The sequence below is a fragment of the Gastrolobium bilobum genome, unplaced genomic scaffold (assembly GCF_033153095.1).
Source record: "Gastrolobium bilobum isolate Gb01-03AN ecotype WA unplaced genomic scaffold, APGP_CSIRO_Gbil_v1 utg68659, whole genome shotgun sequence".
NCBI classification, from domain to species: Eukaryota; Viridiplantae; Streptophyta; class Magnoliopsida; order Fabales; family Fabaceae; genus Gastrolobium; species Gastrolobium bilobum.
The window spans coordinates 3,648-31,506 of record NW_026899643.1 but is presented as its reverse complement, the minus strand read 5'-3'; the positions used below and the strand labels follow the sequence as shown (position 1 = coordinate 31,506).

The 27,859-nt window shown below is 39.5% G+C and overlaps 2 protein-coding genes across 2 annotated transcripts; one reads left to right on the top strand and one right to left on the bottom strand.

The window, feature by feature from the left end:
* The first annotated feature begins 307 nt into the window (after window positions 1-307).
* On the top strand, window positions 308-17,763 carry LOC133292171 (nudix hydrolase 16, mitochondrial-like). Its single transcript, XM_061490548.1, has 5 exons — window positions 308-378; window positions 13,987-14,101; window positions 15,562-15,645; window positions 16,233-16,469; window positions 17,677-17,763. The coding sequence occupies exons 1-5, from the start codon at window positions 308-310 to the stop codon at window positions 17,761-17,763; spliced, it is 594 nt and encodes a 197-aa protein (XP_061346532.1).
* Window positions 17,401-27,859, bottom strand: LOC133292170 (E3 ubiquitin-protein ligase KEG-like; the record flags this gene model as incomplete). The annotated part of the gene is made up of 9 exons (XM_061490546.1): window positions 17,401-19,036; window positions 19,541-19,846; window positions 19,973-20,161; window positions 20,252-20,585; window positions 24,125-24,358; window positions 24,459-24,563; window positions 24,761-24,885; window positions 27,490-27,624; window positions 27,738-27,859. Coding segments are annotated over 9 exons (2,765 nt in total), but the record flags the coding sequence as incomplete, so codon positions are not given.

Here is a 27,859-nt window from a genome sequence, read left to right as displayed (position 1 = left end):
AAATCTCTCGTTCATCATTTTCAGTGTTTCTCAGTCTCTCTCTCTCTAAAACTCCCTGCAATTGAACCCTAAAACAACAATGGTGTGGAAGCAGTGGCGTTGTGGTTGGGTTGGGTGATGCTACGCGGCGTCGTTTTCGTCACCGATGTCAATAATTATGGTGGCATTGTCGGTGGTGGGTTGGTATCTGATGCGGGCGTGACCATTGTGGGGATTATGATCCAATGGGGAAAGAGGATTATTTGGCTTTGTGAATGTGAATGTGATTGAGATTTGTGGTTTTTTGGTTGGTTGGTTACATACAATGATGTCTGGATTGGTGGCTCGTACGGGTCGGCATCAGCAGCGCTATGAGGATGGTTATCGCCTTGTTGCCGGGTCGGTACATTACTTCGTTTCGCCATTCTTTTTTTATTTTTGTATCGTTTGAGGGTAATTGTTATTTTTTTAGAAGGGAACTATGTATATATGTATTAAAAAAAAGCATCTTTTTTGCAATATAACAATCTTTTCTCTGGATTTGCAGGACCTAGTAGCTACTGACAGGAATTTTCAGCTTTCTGTAACTGTTTCTTAGTTTTGTTTTTGGGCGCTTTGCCCTCAATTCTTACCCAAAAAAAGAAAAAATCTTTTTTATAAATGAAATGTCATTTTGATTGGTTGATTCTTTGTTATTTTTTTTTAGTTGAGGTAGAAGATGGATTGTTAGTTTTTATTTATTTATTTATTTATTTTTAAGTTTGGGGTAGTGGTTCTGCAAGGCTATGTAGCACCGATACCGACACGGGACACGACACTATACACTGACATATTAATTCTAAGACAAGTTCTGATATTAAATAATATTTTTAATTTATGTAGTGTATATTATATTTAATATTCAACAATTTAACAAAAAATAAAGCTAAACTTATAATAGCCATCAATTTTGCAAAGAAACATAAGATATCTCAAATATTTATATTAAACTTAATAAAATAGTAATCGTAATCCAACAAATCTAATAGTTAGAACTAAAAACGTAACACAACACGTCCTTTGAACCTTTTTTTGAGTCTGTACAACGCGTGTTGGAGTGTCGGGAGTGTTGGAGTGTCGGGAAGTGTCAGACACGACACGTCAGAGTTTTTGAAGTGTCGGTGTTTCATAGCTACAAGAGATGTATATTGTGTAATTCCTAGGAAAGCATGGATTTATGTTTGACCAAATGGATACTCTTTTATAATAATATATAAATAAAAAGGGTTTTTTTATTTTTTTTATTTTAGTTTAGTTGGTGTAAAATTATCTTTTTCAATCGTTTGGTATCTTTCATGTGGGTTCATCTACCACCGACCCCAATTAATTTGGGATAAAAGTGATGTTGATGTTAGTTGGTGTAAAACAAATGGGATTTGGTAGGAGTTTGTGATTCATTGAGTCAAGTTTCTTTTCTTTTTTTGTCTGGATGACTTTGTATATTCGTTTCCTGATGAGTGGTTTTTGTATTTTTCATTTTCATTTTTGTAAACTATCTAAAACTAATTCGATTTGTATATTCATGGATCATTATTGCATGAGTGTTCAATGGTTGTCATAAGTTGAATACAGAGGTTATTGTATATTCGAACATGACTGTTTCTAGTTGAATTAAGAGGTCATTAGTTTCGTAAGTTCATAACTTTAGTGTGTATGAGACTTGCAATCTTGCATTTTAGTGATGCATTGAATCCTGGAAATATCAATGAATATGTGGCAGGCATCTGCCTTTTGGTAGAGATTCTTTGATGCCTTGACTTCTGTTCTGTCCTTGGGACAGAGATGTCTAGCCCAATAGGTTAGTGCGTTTATCTTGGATCTAGTGCCATCTCCAAGGTATCTATGAATGAGATACCTTTGAGTCAAGCAGATCACTGTGCACAGAATACTATAACGGCGTTAGCCAATGGGATGTGTGTGTGCGCACAGTGACAGCATAACAGTAAGAGAGAGAGCGTACATACCTTTAGGGTTTACTTTGTATTTATAGAGGTTACCTGTGGGTAGTGTGGATGGGCCTTTAGTGCCTCTGGTGAGGGTCCAGGCCTGTTTGCTATGCTATCGTATTAAGATTAGTATCCTTGATGGATATCTATCCTTTGTTAATATCAATCAGTATCTTAGATTGCCTCTTGTTGGGCTTACCACTTAATGGGCCCATTATATGGGTCCATAACAGTTGCCCCTCAGCCCGGCTACCTGGGCGTCCTGGTAGTCGGGGTGAACTTACGTGTGCATCTCTTCAGGTTTTTGCCCATGAATGTGTACTCCGCTTGTGATCAAAATTTTTCCACGCGGGGTGCCCCTTGTCCCTTTATGTCGACGGGTTGAGCATCAACCCGGTGAGATATTTTGCGTATCCCACCTTTTGGGCCGGGTATAATTCTGAGCTGTCGGTTTCCTACAGTCGTGTTGTCCCTTGATGTAAGCATATATGTTTATTTCGAGTTCTTGGTTTATGCCGTGGTCACCGCCATTTTCCCTCGTTACACTGCTTTGCTAGTTGAGCATCAACCATGTTCCTACTCCGGGTTAGGAATACGCTTAAGTTGTTCGAATTCGACCGGCGGCTTTCCCTCAAGCGATATCCCTTAACTCGGATTATGTTTTTTATGCCTATTTATTTTGTCGACGGGTTATGCATGAACCCGTCGAGGCTTTCATGGAATACCCGGGTAGTAGATGCGCTTTAGTAGTCGTGAGTCGACTATTGAGTTGCCCCAAGCGTCAGCGCTTAACCCGGTTGACAGCTGTATGCATATATATCTTGTCTTATCTGTTGGGTTGGAATTGCTCTCATTTCATTCTGCCATGTGGTACAGCTCGCTTGCTTTAGCGTGCTGCAGCCGTTTTATGCCGTCGTTGCGTTTCGTGCACATTTATTGCAGCATCATTGCAGTTGTCTAATCATTGCTTTTTGGTGGGAATTGGCAGTAATGCCCTTACCCCTTGGCTTTCTCCGTGCCGTGGTTTGGGCGCATGATGATTGCGGTTTCCACCCACGACCGTGGCGGTTATGAATTGGGGAGCGGAAAGACCTAAATAGCCTTGACCTTTTCTATTCATGACCCAGTGGGCAGTTGTCATGGCTATATAAGCTTCTGCTGCCCCTTACGTGCTTTCGTTTCGCTTCTGAGCATTGCGCACCAGGCTCGTTCTGCTTGCTTTCGTCTGTGTACCTTCTGAGTATTGTGCATCATCCTCATTTCGTCTGTTCTTCAGAGTTTCAGTTTCAATTCTTCATCTTCCTTCTAGCAGGTATGTCACGCTTTTTGCTTTTTTGTTGCTTCTGTTGCATTGTTCTGCATTTGAACATTTGTTTGCCATTGTAAATTTGAAGTTGCATATTTTCTTCGTCGATTTTCTGGTATTTTTCCAGAATCCACGAAAAACTCCCACAACTGGCGTTTCTCAGAACATTGTGTTCTTTTGTCGTTTTGGTGGTTATCACTATGTCCTCCTCTTTATCCTCCTTTTTGCTATTTGACATTTTAGCCTTTTTCAGTTTCTTGGCCAAATGAGAGGGAAAAACCCTCCTTCTTCAGCTCTGTGTCTTAAAGGGAAGAGGGAGGAGAATCCTGATTTTTTGAGTAAGATTCCCCTTGGCGCTTGTTTCTGGCTTTGGGGGATTTCTAGGACTGAAGAGGAAGAGCAAGAAGCTATGCTTCGAGGTTGTCGTGGTTGCACGTCTCAGAGTGTGTCTGAGATGCCGAGTAGAGGGTTGCGGCATTCCCGAGATAGGGGTTCATCGCGCCGGGTTAGGAGTCGTCATAATGAGAATAGGCGTACTTCACCTCCGTTCTCCCAACCCGAAGTTGAGGCTTCCAACCCATCTATCATACATCTGAGATCTCTGTCTCACTCCCAAGCTTCACCGCCTTCTTCTATCCCAGGGAGTGGCCCATGTTACTCCTGGGTTTACTTGAGTGCAAAGCTTGTTGAGCAAGGTTGTGATTCTTTGGCCGAGTCTACGTTGGCTACTTGCCGGCATGAAGATAAATATATTTGTGCGTCAGGGGGAGCAGATGATCCTATTACAATTTCTGATATGTCAGCATCATCATCATCATCTAGTGATTCTTCTGATAGCCTTTGTGACTCAGGTATTCTGACTCTTTCCTGATTCCTGCCTTTCCTTGTTTTTAGGTTTTATGGCATCCCCTCCTCCAGAGGTAGTAGAGGAGTCGAGTTCTGTCGAGTCGTATTCTGGATGTCCACTAGCCTCATTAATATCTCAGTTTCCCTGGGTGACTTATGAGGTTTTGAATACCACTTCCGAGCTTACTTCGGAAGTCGTGGGTGGTCTTTCTGTTGGGTTGGTGGAAAATTGTGTCACTTTGGCTCCTCGAGAAGACGAACCTGTGTGCTCAAGCGGATCTGAAGAGGATCCTTGCTTCTTTTTCTTTTATCGAGATTTCGTTACTCAACTCGGACTGCGGTTTCCCCTGACCGAGTTTCAAATAGATGTACTCAATCATCTTCATATATGCCCTACCCAACTCCTTCTGTTAAGGCTTTTGAGCGTCTTTGTGCCTATCTTGTTCTTCATCCTTCTGTTATGGTTTTCTGTTTCTTTTTTCAAGTTATCTCTTGCCGAACTGGTCGCGAACCGGCAGATCGAAAAGGTTGGATTATTGTGAGAGGTGTCCCTGGCCGTAGACTTTTTCGAGTCTACACTGAGTCCTTTAAGGGCTTCAAAGACAAGTTCTTTAAAGTGTGTGCACAACCTGGTAAGGAGGTATGGTTTCTCCAAAACTGTGGTACCGAGGATGTAGAGGGAAAGTTTCCCTTATGTTGGTCGTCTGATCATTTTAAATTCCCCCCTTCAAGCTACCGCTTTAAAGAATCTCAGTTGAACTCTAACGATGTTAATACCGTGATCGCCATTGGTACATATCTTCAGACGCATAAGCATGCTAGCGTTGCATCCCTCATCTATAAATCTCAAGAAGAACTTGATGCCGAATTGAGTATATTTCATTGCTAGATTGACATGCTTTGCTTATTGTATTGCTTTAACAACTGATTTCATCACTTTTCTTTGCAGTTCCCGAAATGGAAAATAAACAAAGCACTCCTCCCAGTTGGTTAGCCGCCTTGACCAAGGGAAGGAAAGAAACGCCACCCGAGTTGTCGCAGAATGATACATCCGCCGGGTTGTCGAAAAAGAGGAAGGTGGCGGAACTGAACCCGAAAAAGGGTGCTGCTGACAAGGCAAAAACCAAAGTGACAGAGAAGAAGCAAGTCAGGAACAAAGATAAGGAGACCCCTGTTGAAACTGTTATACCTTCCTCTCCTCGGCAAACGATTAAAGCCCTTCCTCCTCCTTCGGATTCTGGTTTGGCCAAGCATGCCGTATGGCAATCCGGGTTGTCTGATGCTATCCGGACGGCAGTTTGTCCGCTTGATTCGCTCTCCAGTCCAAGTCCTTTTACAACTGAGGAAATTAAGGTACTGGAGGGTTTGGAGCTTGCCAGCCTACAAATGTCCTGGTTACCGAGGCTTTTGGTTTCGTTGAAGCATAAGTATATTCGTGCCCATGAGCAGGAAGCTACCTCTCGGGAGGAAAAAGCAAAGACTGTTGTCGAGCTCCTTAAAATAAAAGAGGATTTGTCCTCGCTGAAGGAAAAATATGACCAAAAGTCGTCTGATTTGGTCAAAGCACAGGATTCCCTGACCCAACTTCGACGTGATCATGACCAGCTCCAATATCTTCATGCCAGCAATAGCAAGAGCTTAAGTGATTTCAAAATCACGTATGAGAAGGCGGAGGAGGAGATGAAGGCAACACAGGGCAAATTGAAGGAGACCAAGGCCAAGTTGAGGGAAGCTCAGGATGATGCTCAACTCTATCGTGGTGAACTTGAAAAATCCATTCCTTCTATAATGCATTGAGCCAACTTCAAGTTCTGAATCCGGATTTGCTTTTGAATGTGGTTGGTTTGAATGCTCGTGCATATGTTAGTGATGGTCAGATTATTCTGCCGCCTTCAGTATCCCCTACCAACGATTCATGCCTTCAGACTGAAGGGGGGGGGGGGGGTGACCGTCATTGAGGAAGGTGAGGAGTTGGGCAGTCAACCACCTAAAGTTGCTGCGAACTTGGAAGAGACTGCTGCTACTCCTGCTGAATGAAGGTCCGAGATGCCGGTTACCTTTGTAATCTTCTCTTGAATTTGGGGTTCTTATGCCCCCGTTTGATTTGTTTTGAATATTACCGGTTTAACTCCGGTTCCTAATTTGTTATTCTGCTTTCTGCTTTTCACATTTTGCCTTATGATTTGACATTTGCATCTCGTTTTTAGTCGAATTTCTTCCCTAGATGAAGGATCTAGGGATGTGGCTTCATTGATTGTTCATTGAACATTTCTGAAGATTGTAGTATGGCCTTGTTTTTGACAAGTGGCCTAATGTCTTTATTGGCGAAGTTCTTAAGCAATTTTCACATTGTGAATCTTATCGGAGTTGTCCCATTGCAGTTGAGGTACTTCGGAACCGGGTATTTTCCGGGTTGTGCATGTATGTTTTACCCGTGTTTTACCCCATATGTATTGGGAATTTTTGCAACTCAGATACTTTTATTAAACTCGTGCATTTTACGAGTTATACATTCTTGACCTGGCCGAGGTCAAAGCATTATACGGATTCCGTTTTCTGTCATGTTTTATGACGCATGTTTGGTTTGACTTATCCATTCTGATAAGCCTGTATTAGTAATGGTTTTCGTCGTTGCTGACTTAACCATTTGCTATAATTTGAATTTATAATTCAATTTATCTAAGATAAAGACAACAGTATCATCTGTCCCTTTGGGTTTGTAGACCAAAATAAGGAGCATTTTGACTTGATCAGAGTCAATATGACAAAATGTGCTTGTATCTCGGATGTCTTGTTGATGCATCAAAAATAGATAAGGATAAATCTTTAAAAGCAAAAGAAAGATTTCTCATTTATTGATATCAAATTGTTTGCTACATGAATTTACTGGCATATTCGGCTTTAGTCAAATCCCTAACAGAGGAAAATATAACTGAATAGTACTGCAAATGGGCGAAGGTGGATCCCGGATTTAACTGTAATATATCTTCAGCTTATCCGCATTCCAGGTTCTCTTGATTCCTTTGCCTTCTATTGTTTCTAGGATGTTAGCTCCTTTTCCGAGCTTCTCCTTAACCCGATACGGGTCATCCCAGTTTGCAGCGAGCTTTCCATCTCTTGCATTTTTATTGCCAATATCTGCTCTCTTGAGTACCAAGTCATTTTTCTCAAAGATTCTTGGTCTCACTTTCTTATTATACTTTGCCGCTGTTTGTTGTTTAGTCATCATATTCCGGCAGTGAGCTGTAACCCTAGCTTCGTCCACAAGATCTAACTCTTCAGTAAGCATTTTACCGTTTTGTTGTTCGCCTTGTTCAAGACTATTCAGTCTTCTCCAAGAGGGTTCTCCAACCTCCACCGGAATCATCGCTTCACATACATACGTTAGTCTGTAAGGGGTTTCCCCTGTTGCAGTTTGGGTACTTGTTCTGTAACCCCAAAGGACAAAGTATAGCTGTTGAACCCAGCTTTCTTCAGCATCAAACATTCGCTTTTTGAGACCATTCACAATCACTTTGTTGGCTGCTTCGGCTTGCCCATTCGATTGCGGGTGTTCCACAGATGCGAATCGATGTGTGACTTGTAGATCTTTCATTAGCTGCTGGAATCTCTTGTCAGCAAACTGTGTTCCATTATCAGTGATCACCTCGGCTGGGATTCCGAATCTGGAAACAATGTTCCGTTCAAAAAACCTTTGCACTTTAGCCGAGGTGATTGTGGTCACTGGTTCTGCTTCTATCCACTTTGTGAAATAATCCACAGCCACGATCAGCCACTTGAGTTGCCCCTCAGCAGCTTTGAAGGGTCCCAGTAAATCCATTCCCCATTTGAAGAAAGGCCATGGAGCATAGATGCCTTTCAGCTCTTCAGGTGGTGAGAGGATTAACTTGGCATGCTTCTGGCAGCTGTCACATTTCTTGACGTGTTCTTTGGAGTCTGCCCCCATTGTCGGCCAGTAGTAACCAACTTTAAGGGCCTTTCTGGCCAAGGCTTTTCCTCCCATGTGATGGCCGTTGATTCCTTCATGGATCTCGGCGAGGACGTATTCTGCTCCATCCGAGCTCAAGCATTTTAGCATGGGGTTGTGCAAACCCTTTCTAAATAGCTGGTCATTCACAATTGTGTATTGAGCCGCATGTCGGACCAACTTTCTAGCTTCCAGATTATCTTCTGGCAATATTCCTTTCTCCAGGTAATCAACTATGGGTTTCCTCCAGTCATGTGCCGAGGTTATCACCATCACGCAACTCGGCGTTGCTACGCTTTGTTGAACCACAGTTCTGTGGTTACCCGGACTTTTGGTACTTGCTAACTTTGACAAGATGTCAGCTCAGCTATTCTCCCCTCGAGGGATGTGTGTAACCAGCACCTCATCAAAGTCGGTCATCATTTCTTGCACTCTTCTTAGGTATTTCATTAGCAAAGGACCTTTAGCCTAGTACTTTCCTTCTATCTGTGAAGTTACTTGCTGCGAGTCACTGAAGATTTGAACCTTTCTAGCTCCATGTTCTTTAGCCTTCATCAACCCGGCTATCAGAGCTTCATATTCGGCTTGATTATTTGAAGTTGGGAATTCCAAGTTCAAGGAATGTTCAATTGTTACTCCTTCTGGACTTTCTAATATGATTCCAGCCCCACTTCCTTTATTGTTGGAGGATCCATCCACATAGACCTTCCATACATCATCGGATTCCTCATGTTCCGGGTTTACAGGCGTCAGTTCCATTATGAAGTCGGCCAGAGCTTGTGACTTGATGGCTTTCCGACTTTCATATGCTATGTCGTATTCACTGAGTTCAATTGCCCAGTTGGTCATTCTTCCTGCTAGGTCCGGCTTATGCAACACCTGCCGTATAGGCTGATTGGTCCTGACAATTATTTGATGCCCCTGAAAGTATGGCCGTAATCTCCTGGTCGTGACGAGCAAAGCAAAGGCAACCTTTTCTAGCTTTTGATATCGGACCTCTACACCTTGCAAAGCTCTACTGACAAAATAAATCGGCTCTTGGCCTTCATTAGTTTCTTTGATCAGAACAGCACTTATTGCCTCCTCCCCCACAGCCAGATATATGATTAGAATGTCTCCTGAGTTTGGCTTTGAGAGCACTGGCGGAGTTGCTAAGCATTTCTTGACTTTCTCGAACGCGGCTTGACATGCCAGGTTCCAACCTTCAATTGCTTCCTTCTTTAATAGTTTAAAGAATGGGAGGGCATTTTCAGCAGACTTTGGCAGGAACGGGGTTAGTGCAGCTAATCGACCGATTAACTGTTGAACCTCCTTTTTGTTTAGGGGTACTTTCATATCAAGTATTGTCTTGCATTTGTCAGGGCTCGGTTCAATTCCTCTATGGGTTAGCATGAAACCCAGAAATTTCTCAGCTGGTACTCCAAATGCACATTTCACCGGGTTGAGGCGAATACGGTACTTCCTGAGCTTCTCAAATGTCTGTTCAAGATCCTGGACATGATTCGTCATATCAAATGACTTTACAATCATATCATCAATGTATACTTCTACATTCTTGCCCAGCTGATCTTCAAAGACTTTATTCATCATTCGCTGATAGGTTACCCCTGAATTTTTGAGTCCGAATGGCATCACATTGTAGCAATAATTGGCCTTTTCAGCAATAAAGGCCGCTTTTTCCTGATCCCCTGGGTACATTGCAATCTGGTTGTATCCCGAATAGGCATCCATGAAGGACAGCAAACGGAATCCAGCCGAGTTATCTACCAGCTGATCTATGTTAGGCATAGGATAAGAATCCTTTGGGCAAACCTTGTTTAAGTCTGTATAGTCAGTACAGACCTTCCATTTTCCATTTGGTGTTTTCACCATTACTACATTCGCAAGCCATGCCGTGTACTGTATCTCCCGAATGAACCCAGCATGCAAAAGCTCTTGAACATGTTCTTGTAGAACTTGCTTCCTTTCTGGTCCCAACTTTCTTTTCTTCTGGGAAACCGGCGAGGATCCCAGATAAACTGCCAGCTTGTGGCAGCAGAAGGCGGGATCGATGCCCGGGATGTCGGACGAATTCCAAGCAAACACATCCGTGTTGCTCTTGAGAAAATCGGCCAATTCTCCCTTAATTTGGGGATCTATGGTCTTACCAATTCGGGTAAACTGACTGGGTTCTTCTCCCAATGTGAGGTTTTCTAGCTCTCTATCAGGTTCGGGTCTCAATATTATTTCTTCTCTCATATCGAGTTCAACCACATTGACAGGCTTCCTGGAATGATGCTGGGTTGTGTTCTTGCCTTGTTTATCCCCTGCATGAATTCGGGGTGGACCTGTATGTCTATCCTCATTATCTTTGACGGTGTCGAAATAGTATCCTCTGGACTCTTTTTGATCTCCACAAACAGTAATTATTTCACCCTTACTGCTTAACATCTTTATCTTTTGATGCTTCGTGGATACCAACATGTCCCACTAGTGTATAGTTGGCCTTCCTAGAATTATGTTGTATTCTGATGGGAAGTCGGCCACTATAAATCTCACCCGTTCTGATTTGAACGCTTCTTTGGTTCCCAGGGTCAACCGGAGATCTATATAGCCTTTAGGAGGTGTGTGCTCTCCATTAAAAGCTATCAAGGTTGTTTTGCAAGGTTTGAGGTCCTCTTCTTCCAGGTTCATCTTTTTGAAAGCGTCCCATAGTATGATGTCGACACTACTCCCTGCATCAACAAAGATCTTCTTAACTCGGCAGTTTACCAGGGTTCCAGCGATGACTAATCCGTCAACATGCCCCGGCAACACGCCATGCATGTCCTCCTTTGTAAAATACAGCAAAGGAGGATCTGGTTTGCTTGGGTCTTCCTTGAATTTAGGACGGTCCCGAATTGAAAGAACCACCTTCAAGTACTTCCTTCTTGCGCTTATAGTGTCACCCCCTCCTCCAAGGGCTCCACTGATTATGTTGCAATCAAATTCCGCTTCCGGGAACTCATCGAAGTTGGGATCATCTTTGCGATCCCTTTCATCCTTGTTCTTCTTTTCAGGAACTGGACTTTTACTTCTTTCTGTTTCCCGACTTCCTTTTGTTGTTTTTGGACCCTTGGGTTTTTATCACGTATTGACGCAATCGTCCATCTCTCACAAATTTCTCCACCGCATCACGGAGATCCCAGCATTGATCAGTTGTGTGGCTCGGCCCATCATGGAAGACACAGTATTTGGATTTGTCCAAACCTCCTTTATCAAATATAGGCCGGGGTCTGTCCACCTTCTTCATTTCCGTCATTGCTACTTCCCTCCAGATTTAAGAGCGCGACGCATTCAACGGTGTATACTGGTCATATCTTCCAACCCGATCCCTCATGTCCGGGATTCTGGCGCGTGGGTCTTTTTTCTTATTGTCCACCCGTTCTTTCCTCTTTGGGGTCGGGCTCCTCCTTCTCGGGCTAACTCTTTTGCCCTCTTCAGATTGTGCATTTGCAGTCTCCATTTGCTCCAGTTCGAGATATTTCTTCGAACGAGTTCTGAATTCCTCCAACGTCCTCACCGGGTCCTTGTAGACCGACTTGGCTAGCCTGGAAGCACCATCCAAACCAGCCACAATGAGGTGTACGTGGACATTCTCTTGCAACCCGGGGACCTGCAATGCAGCGTCTTTGAACCGATTAAGATATTTCTGGAGGGTTTCTCCGGGTTGCTGTCGTATCTCTCCGAGAGCGAACTCGGATTTGGGATGCTTTTTGCTGGTTGCGAAGTTTAAGAGGAATTTCTGTCCGAATTCCTCGAATGATCCTATGGAATTAGCAGGAAGAGTTGAAAACCACGCCTGTGCAGCCCCCGTCAGGGTTATGGCGAATATCCGGGATATGAGGGGTTCGTCAATTCCTCGGATATACATGTCCGTGTCGAAAGCGTCTATATGGACTTGTGGATCTTGACTCCCATCGTACTTTGGCAGACGTGCCGAGTCGAAGTCCTCCGGGAAGGGAGCGCTCAGTATTTCACCAGTAAATGGGTTGTTGTTGTACTTCCCCCTACTGTACTTCCTTCTGTATCCGCCAGGTTCCACACGCCCTCGGACGATCTGAGCATTCTGGTCATGATGAGTCCTATTCCGGTCCTCCTGGCCATTGGCCTGTGCCAGATGGTTTTGAGCATTTTGGCCCTCGGCAGCCCGGTTCCCTGGGTTTGGGTTTGCTGCATTCGCCGGGTTGGGCCTTTCTTGATTTTCAACTTAGGAACCCGGTTTGGCAAGATTAGGTTTCGAGTTCTTTCTCGGCCATTGGCAGGCTGGCCTTCAGTTTCTGTTGCCCCCGGTCCAGTTAGCTGTGTTAAGCGCTGTTCCAGGTCTTGCATTGCCATATTACTTTCCTCCCGTATCGCCCGAAAGTCCTGCTGCCGTTGCAGGTTATTACGAGTTTCCAATTCGTCAATCCGCTCCATGATCGCACAAAAGCGTTGTTAGCCAACCGAGTATCCGGATCGGCTGATTGGGCAATACGTGCAACAAGATCTCCTAGGTGCTAGGAAGGGTTGTTCCTTATTGGAGCCATAATCGCATCAGCCCCCTGTCTCGACGCGCTGGAGTAGACGCGGTGTCTGAGATGTCATCCTCAATCTGGACATGGTCATAGTCCACGTTGTTTCCGATCTGGTTCTGAGGCTGATTTACCTCTTCCAGGACCGGGTCCAACGGTTGATTCTGGTTCTGGGGTGGCTGCTGGCTACTACTCCTTGTCTGGATTGCCATCCTTTGTCAGGTTAGTGGGGACTTCCAATTCAATGAAGATGAAATTCCCCACAGACGGCGCCATGTTCTATCCTTGGGACAAAGATGTCCAGCCCATTAGGCTGGTGCGTTTATCTTGGATCTAGTGCCCTCTCCAAGGTATCTATGAATGAGATACCCTTGAGTCAAGCAGAGATCATTGTGCACAGAATACTATAACGGCGTTAGCCAATGGGGTGTGTGTGTGCGCACAGTGACAGCATAACAGTAAGAGAAAGAGCGTACATACCTTTAGGGTTTACCTTGTATTTATAGAGGTTACCTGTGGGTAGTGTGGATGGGCCTTTGGTGCCTCTGGTGAGGGCCCAGGCCTGTTTGCTATGCTGTCGTATTAGGATTAGTATCCTTAATGGATATCTATCCTTTGTTAATATCAATCAGTATCTTAGATTGCCTCTTGTTGGGCTTACCACTTAATGGGCCCATTATATGGGTCCATAACAACTTCTTTTTCTAGTTCATGTTTATTATTTTTCTCAGCACATGGTGTTTTAATCTCTCAATAGTGTTCTAAAAGCACTATAGTGACTTGATTGTTTTTTTAATCCTCATCTTGGCTTTTGTAAGAGTCTTGGTGGCTTTAAGATTGCTTTCTTAACGATTGCACTTTAGAAAATTGTATGTAGATTCAATAGTAAATGATGTGGAAAACCTCACTTGTCAGATTTTCATGAATATGGTTGATCTGTAGGATCAATCAGACTACACGTGGTGTTTCTATTGTTTCATTCTCCTTTCTTTTCCTGATATAAATATGAGTTCAAAAGGTCATTAATGTGGACGAAGGTTCACTATTTCGTTGTTGTCATATTTTCATTTATACTGTTAAGTTTGGTCATATTTCTGACTTATGTAAATTTGGGAAATGTGCGATTTCTTGCATCCAATCATTATTTAATCCAAATAAATCAAGTTTGCTAATGTATGAACAAAGAGAAAAGAAGTGGCTTTTACTATCACATCACATCAACATCACCTTTATCCCAAACTAATTGGTAGCTTTTACTTTGCCTACCAAATTTTTTGGCTGGGAATTACTTGAAGTTTGATAAAGAATTTATATTATTTTTTGGATTCATATAATTAGGGATCTAATCTGCAGATGCTAATTGGCAAGCAGGTGTGTTCCATTTAGGTATAAAGATGGAAATGACTGTGGGGACTCTTGTTCTGAAAAGATTGTTGAAGTGCTTATGATTAATTCATCTAGTGGACCAGGTCTTTTGTTTCCAAAGGTATAATGTTTGGAATACAACCTTTGTACTTTTATGTTTCTATGATTTTGTGTGCATTATTATTAGTGTACTGCACTTACAACTATGGTTTCTATGACAGTTCATCATCAAGAATTTTCTGGACACATTATTTTTGGAGGAATCAGAAAATTATAAACAGCTATAATGCAACAGAATTTTGATATTAGTTTTGACCATTTTCATTGTTCAAGAAGAGAAAATTATCAATGCCCTACACATCCTGGTGTAACTTTTTATCAACTTCTGGTTTCATGCAGTTTATACTGTTGCTACTGTAAGGATTTCAAGCCTATTTGGGATGATGAGAACATTTAGTTTGGATTTGGATCCTCTCCTTATGTCAATAAAAGGAGAGTATCCTTTTTGAGGGATACAGAGACAATTATTTTTTGCATATAACTAGTGGACCCTATAACCCATCATGACAGGTCTCTGCACAATAAAACTTGTGTATCTTTCTCTCTCTAATGGGATGGTCCTGTGACAGAAGAGGATCCAAATTCATTTAGTTTCTATGTCAAAAAACTACAATGGTCATATAAGATTCCCATTAAAATTGTATTGTGCTAAACTGATGTAGTTTGTTTCCTTTCTATTATTCATGTTTTTTTGGTATTTAGAAGTTGTCATTGGTTATTACTGTTGCCTTTGATAATCATAGTGGTTTCTTGGAAGAAACTACAAGCATTGCATTTATAGCTTGCTATTTCACATATTTCAGTATGCAGTACACCATTCTCTTTATGTACATGAATGGTTTAAGTTGACCTTATAAATGTGTGACTGGTATGCATGTAGCTCTCATAACCAGTTTGTACTTTTTCAAGAGAACCCAAGCAGCTTCGCCTTCAGACTTAGGCTTTGAACTATCTTTAAGACAACTTTAATGTGCCTGTGCCTGTGCCCTGTGGCTTTAATCTGAGATTTTTCTTTTGCAACTTGTTTTAAAAGGATAACTTAGATGCCAGAATGACTTTATCCACTTAGGTTCAGAAATTTTGATTCATGTCCTATGGGATGATGATGATTCACACCATAGAAAATGACAGCTTTTTTTTTGTTGGACAGAAAAATGAATTTTTTTTATAGTTTTTATTTTTATTTTTTTTTTGGTTCAGAAATTGTCATCTTAATTAAAACAATAATTAGGTACCACATATTGCACTTAAAGCCTAGCTTTTAGGCGCTTAAATAACTCAGGCCTTAATGTAAATTCGTTGTAAAAACTTGGATTGAATGTATTGACGAGACAACTTTATTAAATTGCCTATGCTGTTGGAAATGATTTTACAGCCTCACAATCAATTGCCTGAAACTTCATAGCAAGGATTCGTTTTTGTAAATTAATGTGGTTGACATCAGTTGTAAACTCTTTTTTGAATGGCTCCTCAGTGGGGATCTTATTTTCTGATTATTGTGATTTTTCTTTTACAATGAAGGGAGGTTGGGAGAATGATGAAACTGTTGAGGAGGCTGCTGTAAGAGAAGCTATTGAAGAAGCAGGAGTTCGAGGAGACCTAAGGGTGAGAAACTTCTCCACATATATGAATTAATTTTATATTTTATCTTCTGTAATATAGTGATGTGTTGATGTACCTGAGTAAATGGTTTCTTGGTGTGTCTAGGAAGCTTATGTTAAAACCAAATCACGTTCTCATATAATGTTGCTGGTGAGTTGTGACAGTTGATGATGACAGCAAAATTTTGCCCAAAATAAAAAAAAACTTGAGTTAATTTTACATCTATGTGTAGCCAGTTAAGGCCACATTAACATATAAGGAGCAAGAATCAGGTAATATATTAGCCAAATTCGAGCCTGAAATAGTATTGGTACATTATCACATAATTGTTCTGATATGCTGGCAATTTTTCAGATTTTAGCAAAAATCAGTGGTACTATATGGTTTTGTCTCATCTGAATTAGACCTGTTCTTGAACCTTGCATTCTTAAACTGATGTCCCTTGAAATTCCTAGTTTCTTGATTTTGTTTAATTCAACTGACAACAAGGCTGTTGCCTGTTGGATCTTTGTATGTTGTTTTTTGATATTGTTGTTTGGGTGGATGCATGCAAACCAATGGTTAATATTGAGAGCTATTGTGTGTGTCAGGACTTTCTTGGGTACTATGAATTTAGAAGTAAGACTCACCAAGATGAGTTCAGTCCAAAAGGTTTATGTAGAGCAGCAATGTTTGCCTTATTTGTTAAGGAGGAACTTGAGTCATGGCCTGAGCAAAGCACTAGAAATAGGAGTTGGCTGACTATATCAGAGGCACGTGGAAGCTGCCGGCATGCTTGGATGAGGGATGCCCTGCGATGCTTCTCTAAATGGCACGAGGATAAATTGGTGAGTGCAAGGGAGTATTAACCTCATCAAGACTTATTTGCTGACTACTCATTTACTACTAGGAGGAGTACTTTTATCTTTTCATTGATAAAGAGATTAGTGAGATTAATTTTTTAGATACTTCTCATCAGGATTACATAGTTTTTTCATGTCTCTTAAGAGTAATTCATTATATTATATTGAATTGTACTTGTTCGTATACTTAGTCTGCTCGTGATTTTTTTATTTGAAACATCTTGTTGAGGAGTATATCTCTAGGTTCCTGTCAACTCGCAATTGGGTAAGTGCTTGTTCAATGTTTCCAAGCGGCATTTATGATTTTTCGTATCTTTCAGTGTTGTTGCTCAATGCATGAAATTCAGTGGGAAAAGAGTTTTTTTTTTTTTTTTTTTCTTTTTTCTTTAAGAAAAAAAGTAATTCATAATTTGTTTAAGCATGGCACGACGGTAAAATATGGAAGATATGAAGGCCATTGAATGGCAATTTTAGGGTCATATTACAGCGGGCAAAAGTAGAACAAATCTACTTTACAAAAAAATAAAAATAAAAAAGTAAAACAAATCTTGCAGGTTTATTAATTTTGAGGCCATTGAATGGCAATTTTAGGATCATATTACAGCGGGCAAAAGTAGAACAAATCTACTTTACAAAAAATAAAAAATAAAAAAGTAAAACAAATCTTGCAGGTTTATTAATTTTGTATACTGTGCCTAAATGTAGAAGTTAAATACTTGCGAGTTTTACCCTTGCTCATTCACCATTTCTAACACTGTTGTCACTGAGTGATGAAATGGAGTACTAATTGAGCTGTGAGGGCGAGAATGCTCACGACCATATCCATTTATTTTGTAAAATCAGAAACGGAAGAACAGAAGGGTGATCACATTGCAGAAACTATAATGGAATCAATTCTATTCAAGAATTATCCGATTGCATTATGGTGAGTCAAAAAAATGCATTAAGTCTGCGGAGTACAATTTGTACAATAATATTAAATAAACATATATAAAAATATACACAACAAAATCTGGGACTACAAACTTATATGTGAGTAATGAATATAAATGGGCCAACCGCCAATATATGCTTTTAACTGTCTTCAAATCTCCATATCTCGGTCAGGAAGCCAATTTTCCTATCTCCATAACTTTAATCATATCAGTCCTATGTTTATTAACACAAATAAATCTTGCATTCCAACCTACAGGACAGAGTTATAGTTCAAAGCACATTTGGTAGCGGGGAGGCTTTCCACTTCTATGCACAAGCTCAGGCCCAGAAAAGCATAGACTAAAGAGTTGAACGAGAGAATCCAGTTATGATACAAGCTTCCATTTTCCTAAAGTATAACATCATTTCTCATCAAGTGCAATATCAGCAGGGTCTCCTATCCAGGGCCTCCCTTCCCTCCACCGGAACTTTACTCTTAGTTTGCCATTTGCATCTACCCCTACCACCTGGCCCTTGCTGGCATGTGTCTCCATTCCCCATCCCCACCGTGGGGTCACCAGTCCATCTCTGATCCTTACCTTGTCCCCCACTTTAAATGGCCTAACCCGTTCCATTTCCCACGCCTTACAAAGCCATAACCTCTCCGTAAAACAGAACGCCACCCACAGATCTTCATCTTCCATCCGATGCACCACCCCAAGGCTTGAATGACTCACTTCCCCCCAATGGTGGGTTGGGGTTGAAACTGACGCTCTAACCCTTACCCAGTCTCCAATACAGAGCTCCTTCTCTTCTACCACCTCCACTTCTGATGGGTCCAACATCCATGCTTTTGATCCTGCTGGGGTGTATATTCGAAGCTTTCCATCCGCATCAATTGCTTGTATAATCCCGAGACTAGCATGGGTGTGCCCTGACCACCCAAATCTTGGTTGCTTTACGTATTGTTTAACTCTAACCTTCTGTCCCACAATGAGTTTGTCAACTCTTTCAAGATGGGAACTTGGTCCTACCCATTTTTCTTGCTCCCCACAAAAGGCAACAAAAGTGCTTCTGTCCAATTCTTCTCCTTCATACCCTATTCCTTGAACAACACCAACACTACCTGGCCAAATTGATTTCCAATGATTTGCATTATCTTTTAACCTAACCCACTCTCCCACTTCAAACATTTGCTCAATCTGCAGGTCTGAAGGATCTCCTCTCCACAGTCCCGGCAAACCAAAGAAAGCTACCCTAACTTCTCCATCAGCATGAATACTGGTTATAACCCCTTGAGATTCAGGCTGAGCTCCTCTCCAACCCCACCTTGGTTCAACCAAGCCATTTCGGAACCTAACATACTGCCCCACTTTAAAGCTAGGAACCTTTTCAACATCTGTATAATGAGTTATCCACTTCCCTTTTCGGAAACAGCAAGCCAATTCCAAGTATCCAGAATCCTGTACACTATGCACAACAGCTACACTCTCTCTCCCAACACTATTCCAGTCATAACTTGGTCTGGTTCCCAGGCTTGGTTTTGAGCGCACCCAATCCCCAACTTCAAATCCTGGAAGTCGTTCTGCATCTCCAGGAGAAACTTTCCACAAGCTTTGCCTTCCAGTGGCCCTCACCTACAACAAAACCAGCTAAATCACTTCTTGTCTGTTGTAATATCAGGATGAAATCACAAATAAAGTTGTCAATGAAATGTTTTATATAAAGTTTAGCTAAGCTAATCTAATAGCAAGAGTGGTCTATATTTTAGTCAGTCCGATTTTCTCAATTTATCGGAGATAGGAAAGAGAGCCAAAAAAGCTAAAGTGGTTTTTTATAAAATGACTTGAGCCTGATACTACACTTGGAAAAATTCAATTGATTCATTCCACCCAACCTGTGTGAACCGAGTCTATATAAAATCCCCCAGATCGAGGCTATTTCCTAGGCAATGTTCATTCGGCTTTTTAAGCTTTACATACCATATGAGTGTATCACTACTTAAACGGCATCACAGAAAACTGTTAGTTCTTGTTTAGCTGTAGTTATGGAAGACACTTCAGAATTTTTAGTTAGATTAGAAGTCTTTAGAGGTGTAGTATCTTGTGCGAAAATTAGAAAATACAAAAAACTATGCTTACATTGAGAGCACCATCCATGTCAATTCTCACTATTTTTCCAACAGTAGCTGGAGATTCATTTGACCATCCAAGCCGTGGCTGAGTAACAGACGGCATCACATGAATTTCTTGTCCCACCTCAAAAGGGGCAACCTTCTCCACATCAGTGACTGAGCAAGAAAACGGCTTACTTCTGAAGCAAAAGGCAACCCCCATGTCGCCATCCTCCTCCAGGCTATGAATCACCCCAATACTGTTCCTTGTGATATCTTCCCATCCATATTTTGGAGAAGATACTGAAGCTTTCACTCTGACCCAATCTCCAACCTGTTTTTGGACAAATTAACAAGTTAAATAGAGCAACACAATAATAACGCAACTCAGCATAAATATAGGAAGAGAACAAACTAAAAATGGTAGCAAATGATTGACATAAACAGAAAGAATTGCCACCTTAAAATCTTCCACCTTCTCCATATCAGATGGATCAGCCTGCCATGGTATGGGTCGGTTTGGTATATCTATTATTAAGAGACCATCATTCTCAATCTCACTTATTCTTCCAACACTATGATGTGTCTCACCACCCCATGCATATCTAGGTTCTGCAACAGATCGTTTCACACATACCTTATCACCAATCTGTAAGACAAATTTGTTAATATTAAGTCATGTAAAAAAGAGAGCAGAAAAATAAATTGTCAGAATGAAAATAAGCTACATTTTTCATACCCTAAAAGGAGTAACATGCTCGACCTCTTCTGGTTCACAATGCCATGGATTTGGTAGATAGCTCAGTTCTATTAAGAGACTACTGTCTGGTCTGATACAATATACAATTCCAATGCTTCCTGGTGTCACAGAACCTAATCCATGCTTCGCAGATGTAAGAGTTGGACGAATACGAACCCAATCTCCAACCTTGAATTCCTCAACTCGTTCCATCTCTGCTGGGTCAGCTTTCCATCCTCTGGATGCTCCAGGAAACCCAACGCGGAGGATTCCATCGTCGTCAACACATAATACCGTCCCAATGCTGTCACGCGACTGCCCACGCCATCCAAACCTAACAGAAATACTCATCAATGGCAAATCCAAAATCATCAAGGATTGCAAACATGCTATGCACAAGGCACTAATTGACAGAATTTAATAGTCAAGCATACGTTGTCTTCTGTATTATCATTCCCTTCTCTTGTATTAAAAAAACCTCGATAAGAGAATATATGGCAGAGCATAATAAATACACTGAACAAAAAATTAAAAGTATAGTACGAAGATGCCACCAAACTAATTGGGTTCTCCAGTCATAATTGATATCCTTCAAGAATCTGTGATATACCAAAGCAAATGCAATAAGGCCTGTACGGAAGAAGCGCAGGAAGAGAACAAAAGCACTTAGTCACATGGGAATTTTATTTCAATATCTTTCTTCCAGAATCTTATTTAAACTTCTATTAGCCATATTTTAGTACTCAACCTCTTTCAGAAAGGTTAAGACTGTCTCTACCTCATATTCGATTAAACCAAATTATCTGTTACAAGTTCAAAGACCAATAAATCTCTATTTCCAGGCACTTGTGTCATGTTTTAGAAGCTCAGAGACTGGCAGTTTAATTTTATTTTATTTTTGGGTAGCTTGGAAGCTTCAAAATACATTCTTTAGTAAATCTTATGAGCACTTGGAAATCAGGATTCGGCAGAATAACATCAACAACACCTTTATCCTAAACTAATTGGGGTCAATGGTAGATGAATCCAAATAAAATATACGAAGAGATTGGAAAAAAATAAAAATAAAGTGTGTGTGTGTGTGTGTGTGTCTATATATATATAAATAAAGAAATAAACAATTAAAAGGTAAAGTATATTAAGACAAGGGAAATACAAGTCTCATGTTGCATGAGACTTGCTATCTCATGCCATAGACTCAAAATATGTGGGACCTACTCTTTAAAAAAAAAGTAAAAAAATAAATAAAAGCTAGCACGACTTTTGATGTATGAGTAGGAGGAGTATGTTATCTCATGTAACATGAGAAAAACATACCCCTTAAGATAAACTAAAGAGGAGGGCAACAAAATAAAAATAAAAAGAGTAAGAAAGTAAAACAAAAAATATATATATAGAAGAAAATAAACTAAAAAATATATATATATATATATATATATATATATATATATATATATATATAAACAAATAAAATTAAAGGGAGTGAAAAAAAACAAAAAAATTAATAAAAAGAGAAGATGGGGAAGGGGAAAAGAGATAAAGGAAAAGAATGGGAAAATAAGGAGAGGGAGAGATGAAGAAGAAAATGTCTAAAAAGAAATCATCTGGAACATAAGAATAACAAAGGGTCTAACCCTCCACCATTCTTATATCTTTTCTCCATTCTGTCTTAAGACACACCGTCTGTCAATCTATATCCCACTCCATCAAGTCTTATTTTACCACCTTCCCCTAAGTACGTTTCGGTCTACCTCTACCTATCTTTGTGTCGAGCTCTTGGTAACAAACTTTTGTTCTTACGGGAGCATCCAGGGGTCTTCTCATTACGTACCCAAACCACCTCAATCTATGTTCTCTCATATTTTCAGCCACCTGTACTACTCTTACCTTTCGTCGAATATCTTCATTTCTTATCTTATCCATCCTCGTATAACCACACATCCACCTTAACATCCTCATTTTATACTCATGTTGCCTATGTGCTGGCTAACATTCAGCACCATATAACATTGCAGGCCTGACTGCTGTTCTACAAAATTTTCCTTTTAGCTTAAGGGGAATTTTGTGGTCACACAAAAACCCAGATACACTACGCCATTTCATCCACCCTGCTCTGATTCTATGATTTACATCATCATCAATCTCTCCACCTTTTTGCAAAATGGATCTCAGGTATTTAAAAACATCTTTCTTGAGTACCTCTTGACCAAGTAGATGCACGGGATCTTGATCTACATCTCTTACAGCAAAACAAAGAAATAATATATACATACATATATATATATATATAATATATATATATATATATATATCCATGTACTAATGCTCATTTTCAACAAGATTATGGGAAAAAAAACCAACAACCTTGGGGAAGTATGATTTGCTAGCACGGACCAAAGCATTTGGCAGAAGATAAATGCTACAATATTCCGCCAGAAAATTTTACCCTTTCAGCTTAAATAGAATTGGTATGTCTGTACGGCCTAGTTTTCGTGCCCACTAAATGGTTTCTTTACATATATTATGTTAGAGATATAAAAACCATTAAAGAGGCATTCACTTAACAGCTTAAGCTTATGGGTTGAATTGGTTCTTTACATGGTATCAGAGCCTCGGTGTCATGGGTTCGATACTCACCGCCCCCATTTAATTAATAATTAATTAAGTCTTGTGGAGTTTCTTAGCATAAGTAGACTGGGCTTGATGCATCATCCACCCTTCAAACCCAATGGGCTCTCATGTGAGGGGACGTGTTAGAGATATATAAACCACTAAAGAAGCCTTCACTTAACAACATAAGCTTATGGGTTGAATTGGTTCTTTACATATTATTTTGCTGATCATTGTTAAAATATCTAGAAAACATCTTAGATCGAGAGAATGATACATTGTAGATTAGGATAATTTATGTTATTTTGTGAATAATTACATTAAGAGGGCAAGCAAGAGCAGTAGTAAAGCTACTACTTCACAATCAGAAGTTCATGAGTTCAAATCCAAACAAAAATTTCTTTGTAAAAAATGCAAGGTTAAGGCTGCATTCTAGGCTCACCCCTACTTTTAAAAGTCGGGATTTCATGGGAAGTTGCTTTTGTTTTATTTTTTAGGGATTTTATCTTTGTTAGGAACCTTATCTTATCCTTAGAAATTTATCAAATCTTTAGTAAGTTATTTGTTCCCCTATTTGATTAGGATTAGGAGTCTAGTACTTAACCTAATTCCTAGTATAAACAAGGGTTAGTGCTTTGTCTTTTATATCACATCCTATTACACCATATGAATCTAATACCCTATTATTTTGAGTCTTTATTCATTTCTTTTCTGATTCCTTATCAAAACCCTATAATTTCAACCGTCGTCAAAGGGGATATGAGAGCTATATTGGGTTAATTTCTCTTCCACTCATTATTTTTTATCTTCTCTCTCTTTTATTTCACTGATTACTGAATTTGGAGAGTTTTAAATTTTTACTCAAATGTTTTTGTCAAAAAAAAAAGAGAGACATGATAAACCAAAAGAATTGTTATTGAGAGGAATAGAAACCTCCCAACATAGATATAGGATATCTGCAATGTTTAGGTGTTTAATAAAGGGAAAAATGTTTGTCCTTTTAAATGACACAACTTATGTCATTTCACTCTCACAAAGAGGTGGGACCCACACCTTTATATTTTTTTGTCCACTCTCTCTCCTCCTTTATCTATCTCTTTCTCTCACTTAAAATGACACAACTTTACATCCTTTAAAATGATACACACTTTTCCCTTTACTAAAACATCAGAAATCCCCCAATATAGACATATAACATAAAAGAAGCCATTACATAACAAACAAAAAATAAAAAAATGGTGTTGCAGATATGAAAAATCATACCTGGGCTCTTTCACATCTTCTTTCAGCTGTACATGTTGCCCCCTATCCAATGGAATGACTTTTACAACTTCATTTGCTAGAACATGAACCTCTCCAGAACAAAATGAAACGATGAGATTATCTTTATCTGTAACACTTTGCACAAAGCCAACACTCTTCGGTCTAGTCCCTTGCCACCCATATGTTGGAGTTGTAACGGTTCTTCTAAACTTCACCCAATCTCCCACTTCAAATCTATAGTCATAAATACAGAAATAACACATATTAGTTACATAGGTAGACAATTAATACCATACCCAATAAAAAATGGCAGAAAATGATTTCTTCTGCTCACATAGTAGGAGACAAATGAACTCCTCTATTCATGAGTGCCTCCATCAGATCTTCATATATCCATTCTCGGGGAAGAGCCTCTAAGATGTCCCGTAGTGTCTTGCCACTATCATAAAACATAAATCTATTGGTCACAGTAGTGCATTGGAGTTCAATGTGTTTAATAGGTTAACTAAATATCAACAGTTAAACAAAGTTTCAAAGTTATGACAATAATTTTTCAGATATGTTTATATTAATAATAACAATAAAATAAAGAAATTAAAACTTAATGAAAATGAACAGCCTTTAGCTGTGACTTACCTGTGGTTTCTGACTTCAATATCAGCATCCGGATTCCTTAACATAACAATAAGCCAGTCAAGATTTTCACGTATCATTTTTGCTGTCTCTGCTGCTATATGGAAAGCATTGTCACCATCATCATCCTGACACAAAATTGCATTAGAACCTCAAATGACAACGGAATATGGCAAAGCTTCCTTCCAAAAGATAGGGAACATGTTAACTTGCAATTATTTTTTACTAAGTAAAGAAAATTTAAGCTAAACATAAGTTGCACACACTTAGCTTGCTTCATGAACAAAAGCCACTTCCTTCCAAAAGATAGGGAACATGTTAACTTGCAACTATTTCTATTATGTAAAGAAAATTTAAGCTACACATAAGTTGCACACACTTAGCTTGCTTCTTGCACAAAAGCCAGCGCAAACGGTTCAAATACATAGATAAGATAAGGAGCACAATAAATAAAAAAATGCATAAATACCGTTTCAATGTATTAGAGTATATATGTATAAGCTTGCTTTAGCTTAGCTTCGCTGATGTATTTTATCTATTATAGTTTTGGGTGTACTGAACATTAGACAGTAATCTGTCAGTTTGTTAGAGTCTTAAATCATATGACTTGTGTAAATCTTGTGCTCTATAAATAGAGCTTAACTATAACATTTCATCATAATATCAATAGATCAATTCAATGGCTTTCTCATTCTCTCTCTCCTCTCTCTCACTCCTCAAACTCTAATATAGTATTAGAGCTCTCTTTCTGAGGGCCTGATCCATTTCGTCTTCATCAATGGCTTCCATGACAGAATCTTCAACAGAAAATCATAGCAACAGTAACCAGAATGGTGCGAATCAAAGTGTTCGAAGTGGAACAATGGAGAACAAAGCACCAACGCACTTTAACTACCAGATGTCAGTTAAACTCACAGAAGACAATTACTTGTTCAGATCGTTGAACCTATCATTTATCTCACATCAACTTCACAAGTACTTGGTGAATCCAAAAATTCCGCTAAAATTCTAAACGGAAGAAGATCGAGAGAGTGAATCTGTGAATACGCTTCAAGAATGGCTCATGCAAGATCAAATATAACCTGGTTGCTGTCAACTATCTCTTGAGTCTGTGGTGAACGAGATCCTATGAGTAAAGAACTCGCATGAAGCTTGGGACCAGATCCACCAAATGTTCCATGGAAAATGAAATCGAAGGTGAGACAGCTTAGATCTGAACTTCGCTTAATCAATAAATACCGTTTCAATGTCATGGCAGCAAGCAAATCAATCCAAATATATCAACACAGACACAGACATCAAACACGACATGGACACTAAAACAGGTATGAACTGTACCCAAAATATAAGATACGGCACGGCACTATGTATGCGTGTAAGTCAAATGAAATTAAATGAGCACCGTGACAAGATCTAAATTGAGAATTGGAATTTTTATTTTCACCTTCTCAAAAGCAACTAGCTATGCTTTACATTTTCCTATGACAATGACCACAGCAGAAAAATACCAAGAGGCATCATTATACAATGCATAAGCACTTTCTCTTTACAAAATGATTCCAAAACAAGAATATGAACTTTATCTTTAAACTTTAATCTGTCCAAATACAACCTAAAAATTAAGGAAGGATCTAGTCTAATCTAATGCCTTTCACCCATCATCATCATTAAAAAAGACATCCCCTAACTCCGATTCATCAAGTGACCAATTACCAACTTCAAGAATTTCACAATCATCATCAAGCGATCCAAAATCATGTCCTTCTATGTACCACATTTTTAATTATTTTTTTTTATATTTTAAGTTGACTTTTAGGAAAGTTATTTATTAAAAAGAAAAAAAAAATAGTTTGTGCTTCACAAGTAATTCCAAAATAAAAGTTGTAAAGAATCATTTTAACCCAAAACCTTAAAGTGTTGGGTGAGGGCCTTTTTGATGGTTTATATTATTCTCTAACACACCCTCTCACATAAGAGCCTTTAGATCTTGAAATGTGGATATTACACAAACCCAATTTTTTTGATTTACCTTGTGCTTATTTTAATTCCACTCTAAAGTGGGGGCAGTGAGGATTGAACTCGTGACCTTGTGGTCACTGAAGCTCTGATACCATGTAAAGAACCATTTCAACCCAAAATCTTAAGGTGTTGGATGAGGGCTTTTTTAATTGTTTATATTATTCTCTAACAAAAGTCAATCATAAAAACTTAAAGAAATAGTTTCAATATCCATTCTCTGATTTTGACAGCATACTCAACCTATTGAATTTTAATAGGAATGTGTTCCCAAGAATTGTTATCACTCCAACCACCTGTGACTGTATAAATTATCATTAAGCATAAATTAATCGATACCGAAGAGTGTCTACATCAGATATTGCACTCAGAAATCAATAAGTCATACAGAGTTTCATAAAATATGAGTTAAAAAAAGCCTTCCCAATGAATGTAGGATCAGGGCAATCCTTCTACACAACCTTACATATTTGTAAAGAGGCTATTTCCTAATTTGAACCACTGACCTTTCAGTCACAAAAGAGCAACTTTACCACTACTCCATGCCTGCCCTCTTAGTAAAAAAATAAAATAAAATATATGTGAAATCAAGAAAAATAAAACAAAAGAATTTACAAAGCAAAGAACCATCTTCAATGCTACCAAAGATTGGAATTTTATATCATTATAATTGTAATTATAATTATATGCGATCAAATGGGCACTTGGATGAAAACCTGCAAATTATAATCCGCCCCGGCAGCTAGAAGCAGTCCAACACATGCCTTTGCGCCCCTAGCTAAGGCCAAATGAAGAGGTATACTGTTGTGCACATTGCGAATGTTCACATCAACGCCAGCAGCAAGAATAACCTACTCAAAACACCCTAAACATATTAACATAAAGTACAAAACGTGCATACTTCAGAACCAACAAAATATTTATCGATGCTTAATCATTCTAATCAAGAAGCTGATTCACTTACCTTAACCAAGTCTACATCATTAGTCATAGCAGCTGTATGCAAAGCTGTCCTCCCATTCTGTGAATCTTGAGCTGATGGATCAGCTCCTGCCACAAGCAATATCCGCACCAGTTCTCTCCCCT

Excerpts from the sequence above, each read along its gene's own strand:
- LOC133292171 (XM_061490548.1), top strand. The coding sequence starts at position 308 with ATGTCTGGATTGGTGGCTCGTACGGGTCGGCATCAGCAGCGCTATGAG. Across the intron at positions 14,102-15,561 it reads CAGGTCTTTTGTTTCCAAAG|GGAGGTTGGGAGAATGATGA; the intron begins GTATAATGTTTG and ends TTTACAATGAAG. Across the intron at positions 15,646-16,232 it reads GAGTTCGAGGAGACCTAAGG|GACTTTCTTGGGTACTATGA; the intron begins GTGAGAAACTTC and ends TGTGTGTGTCAG.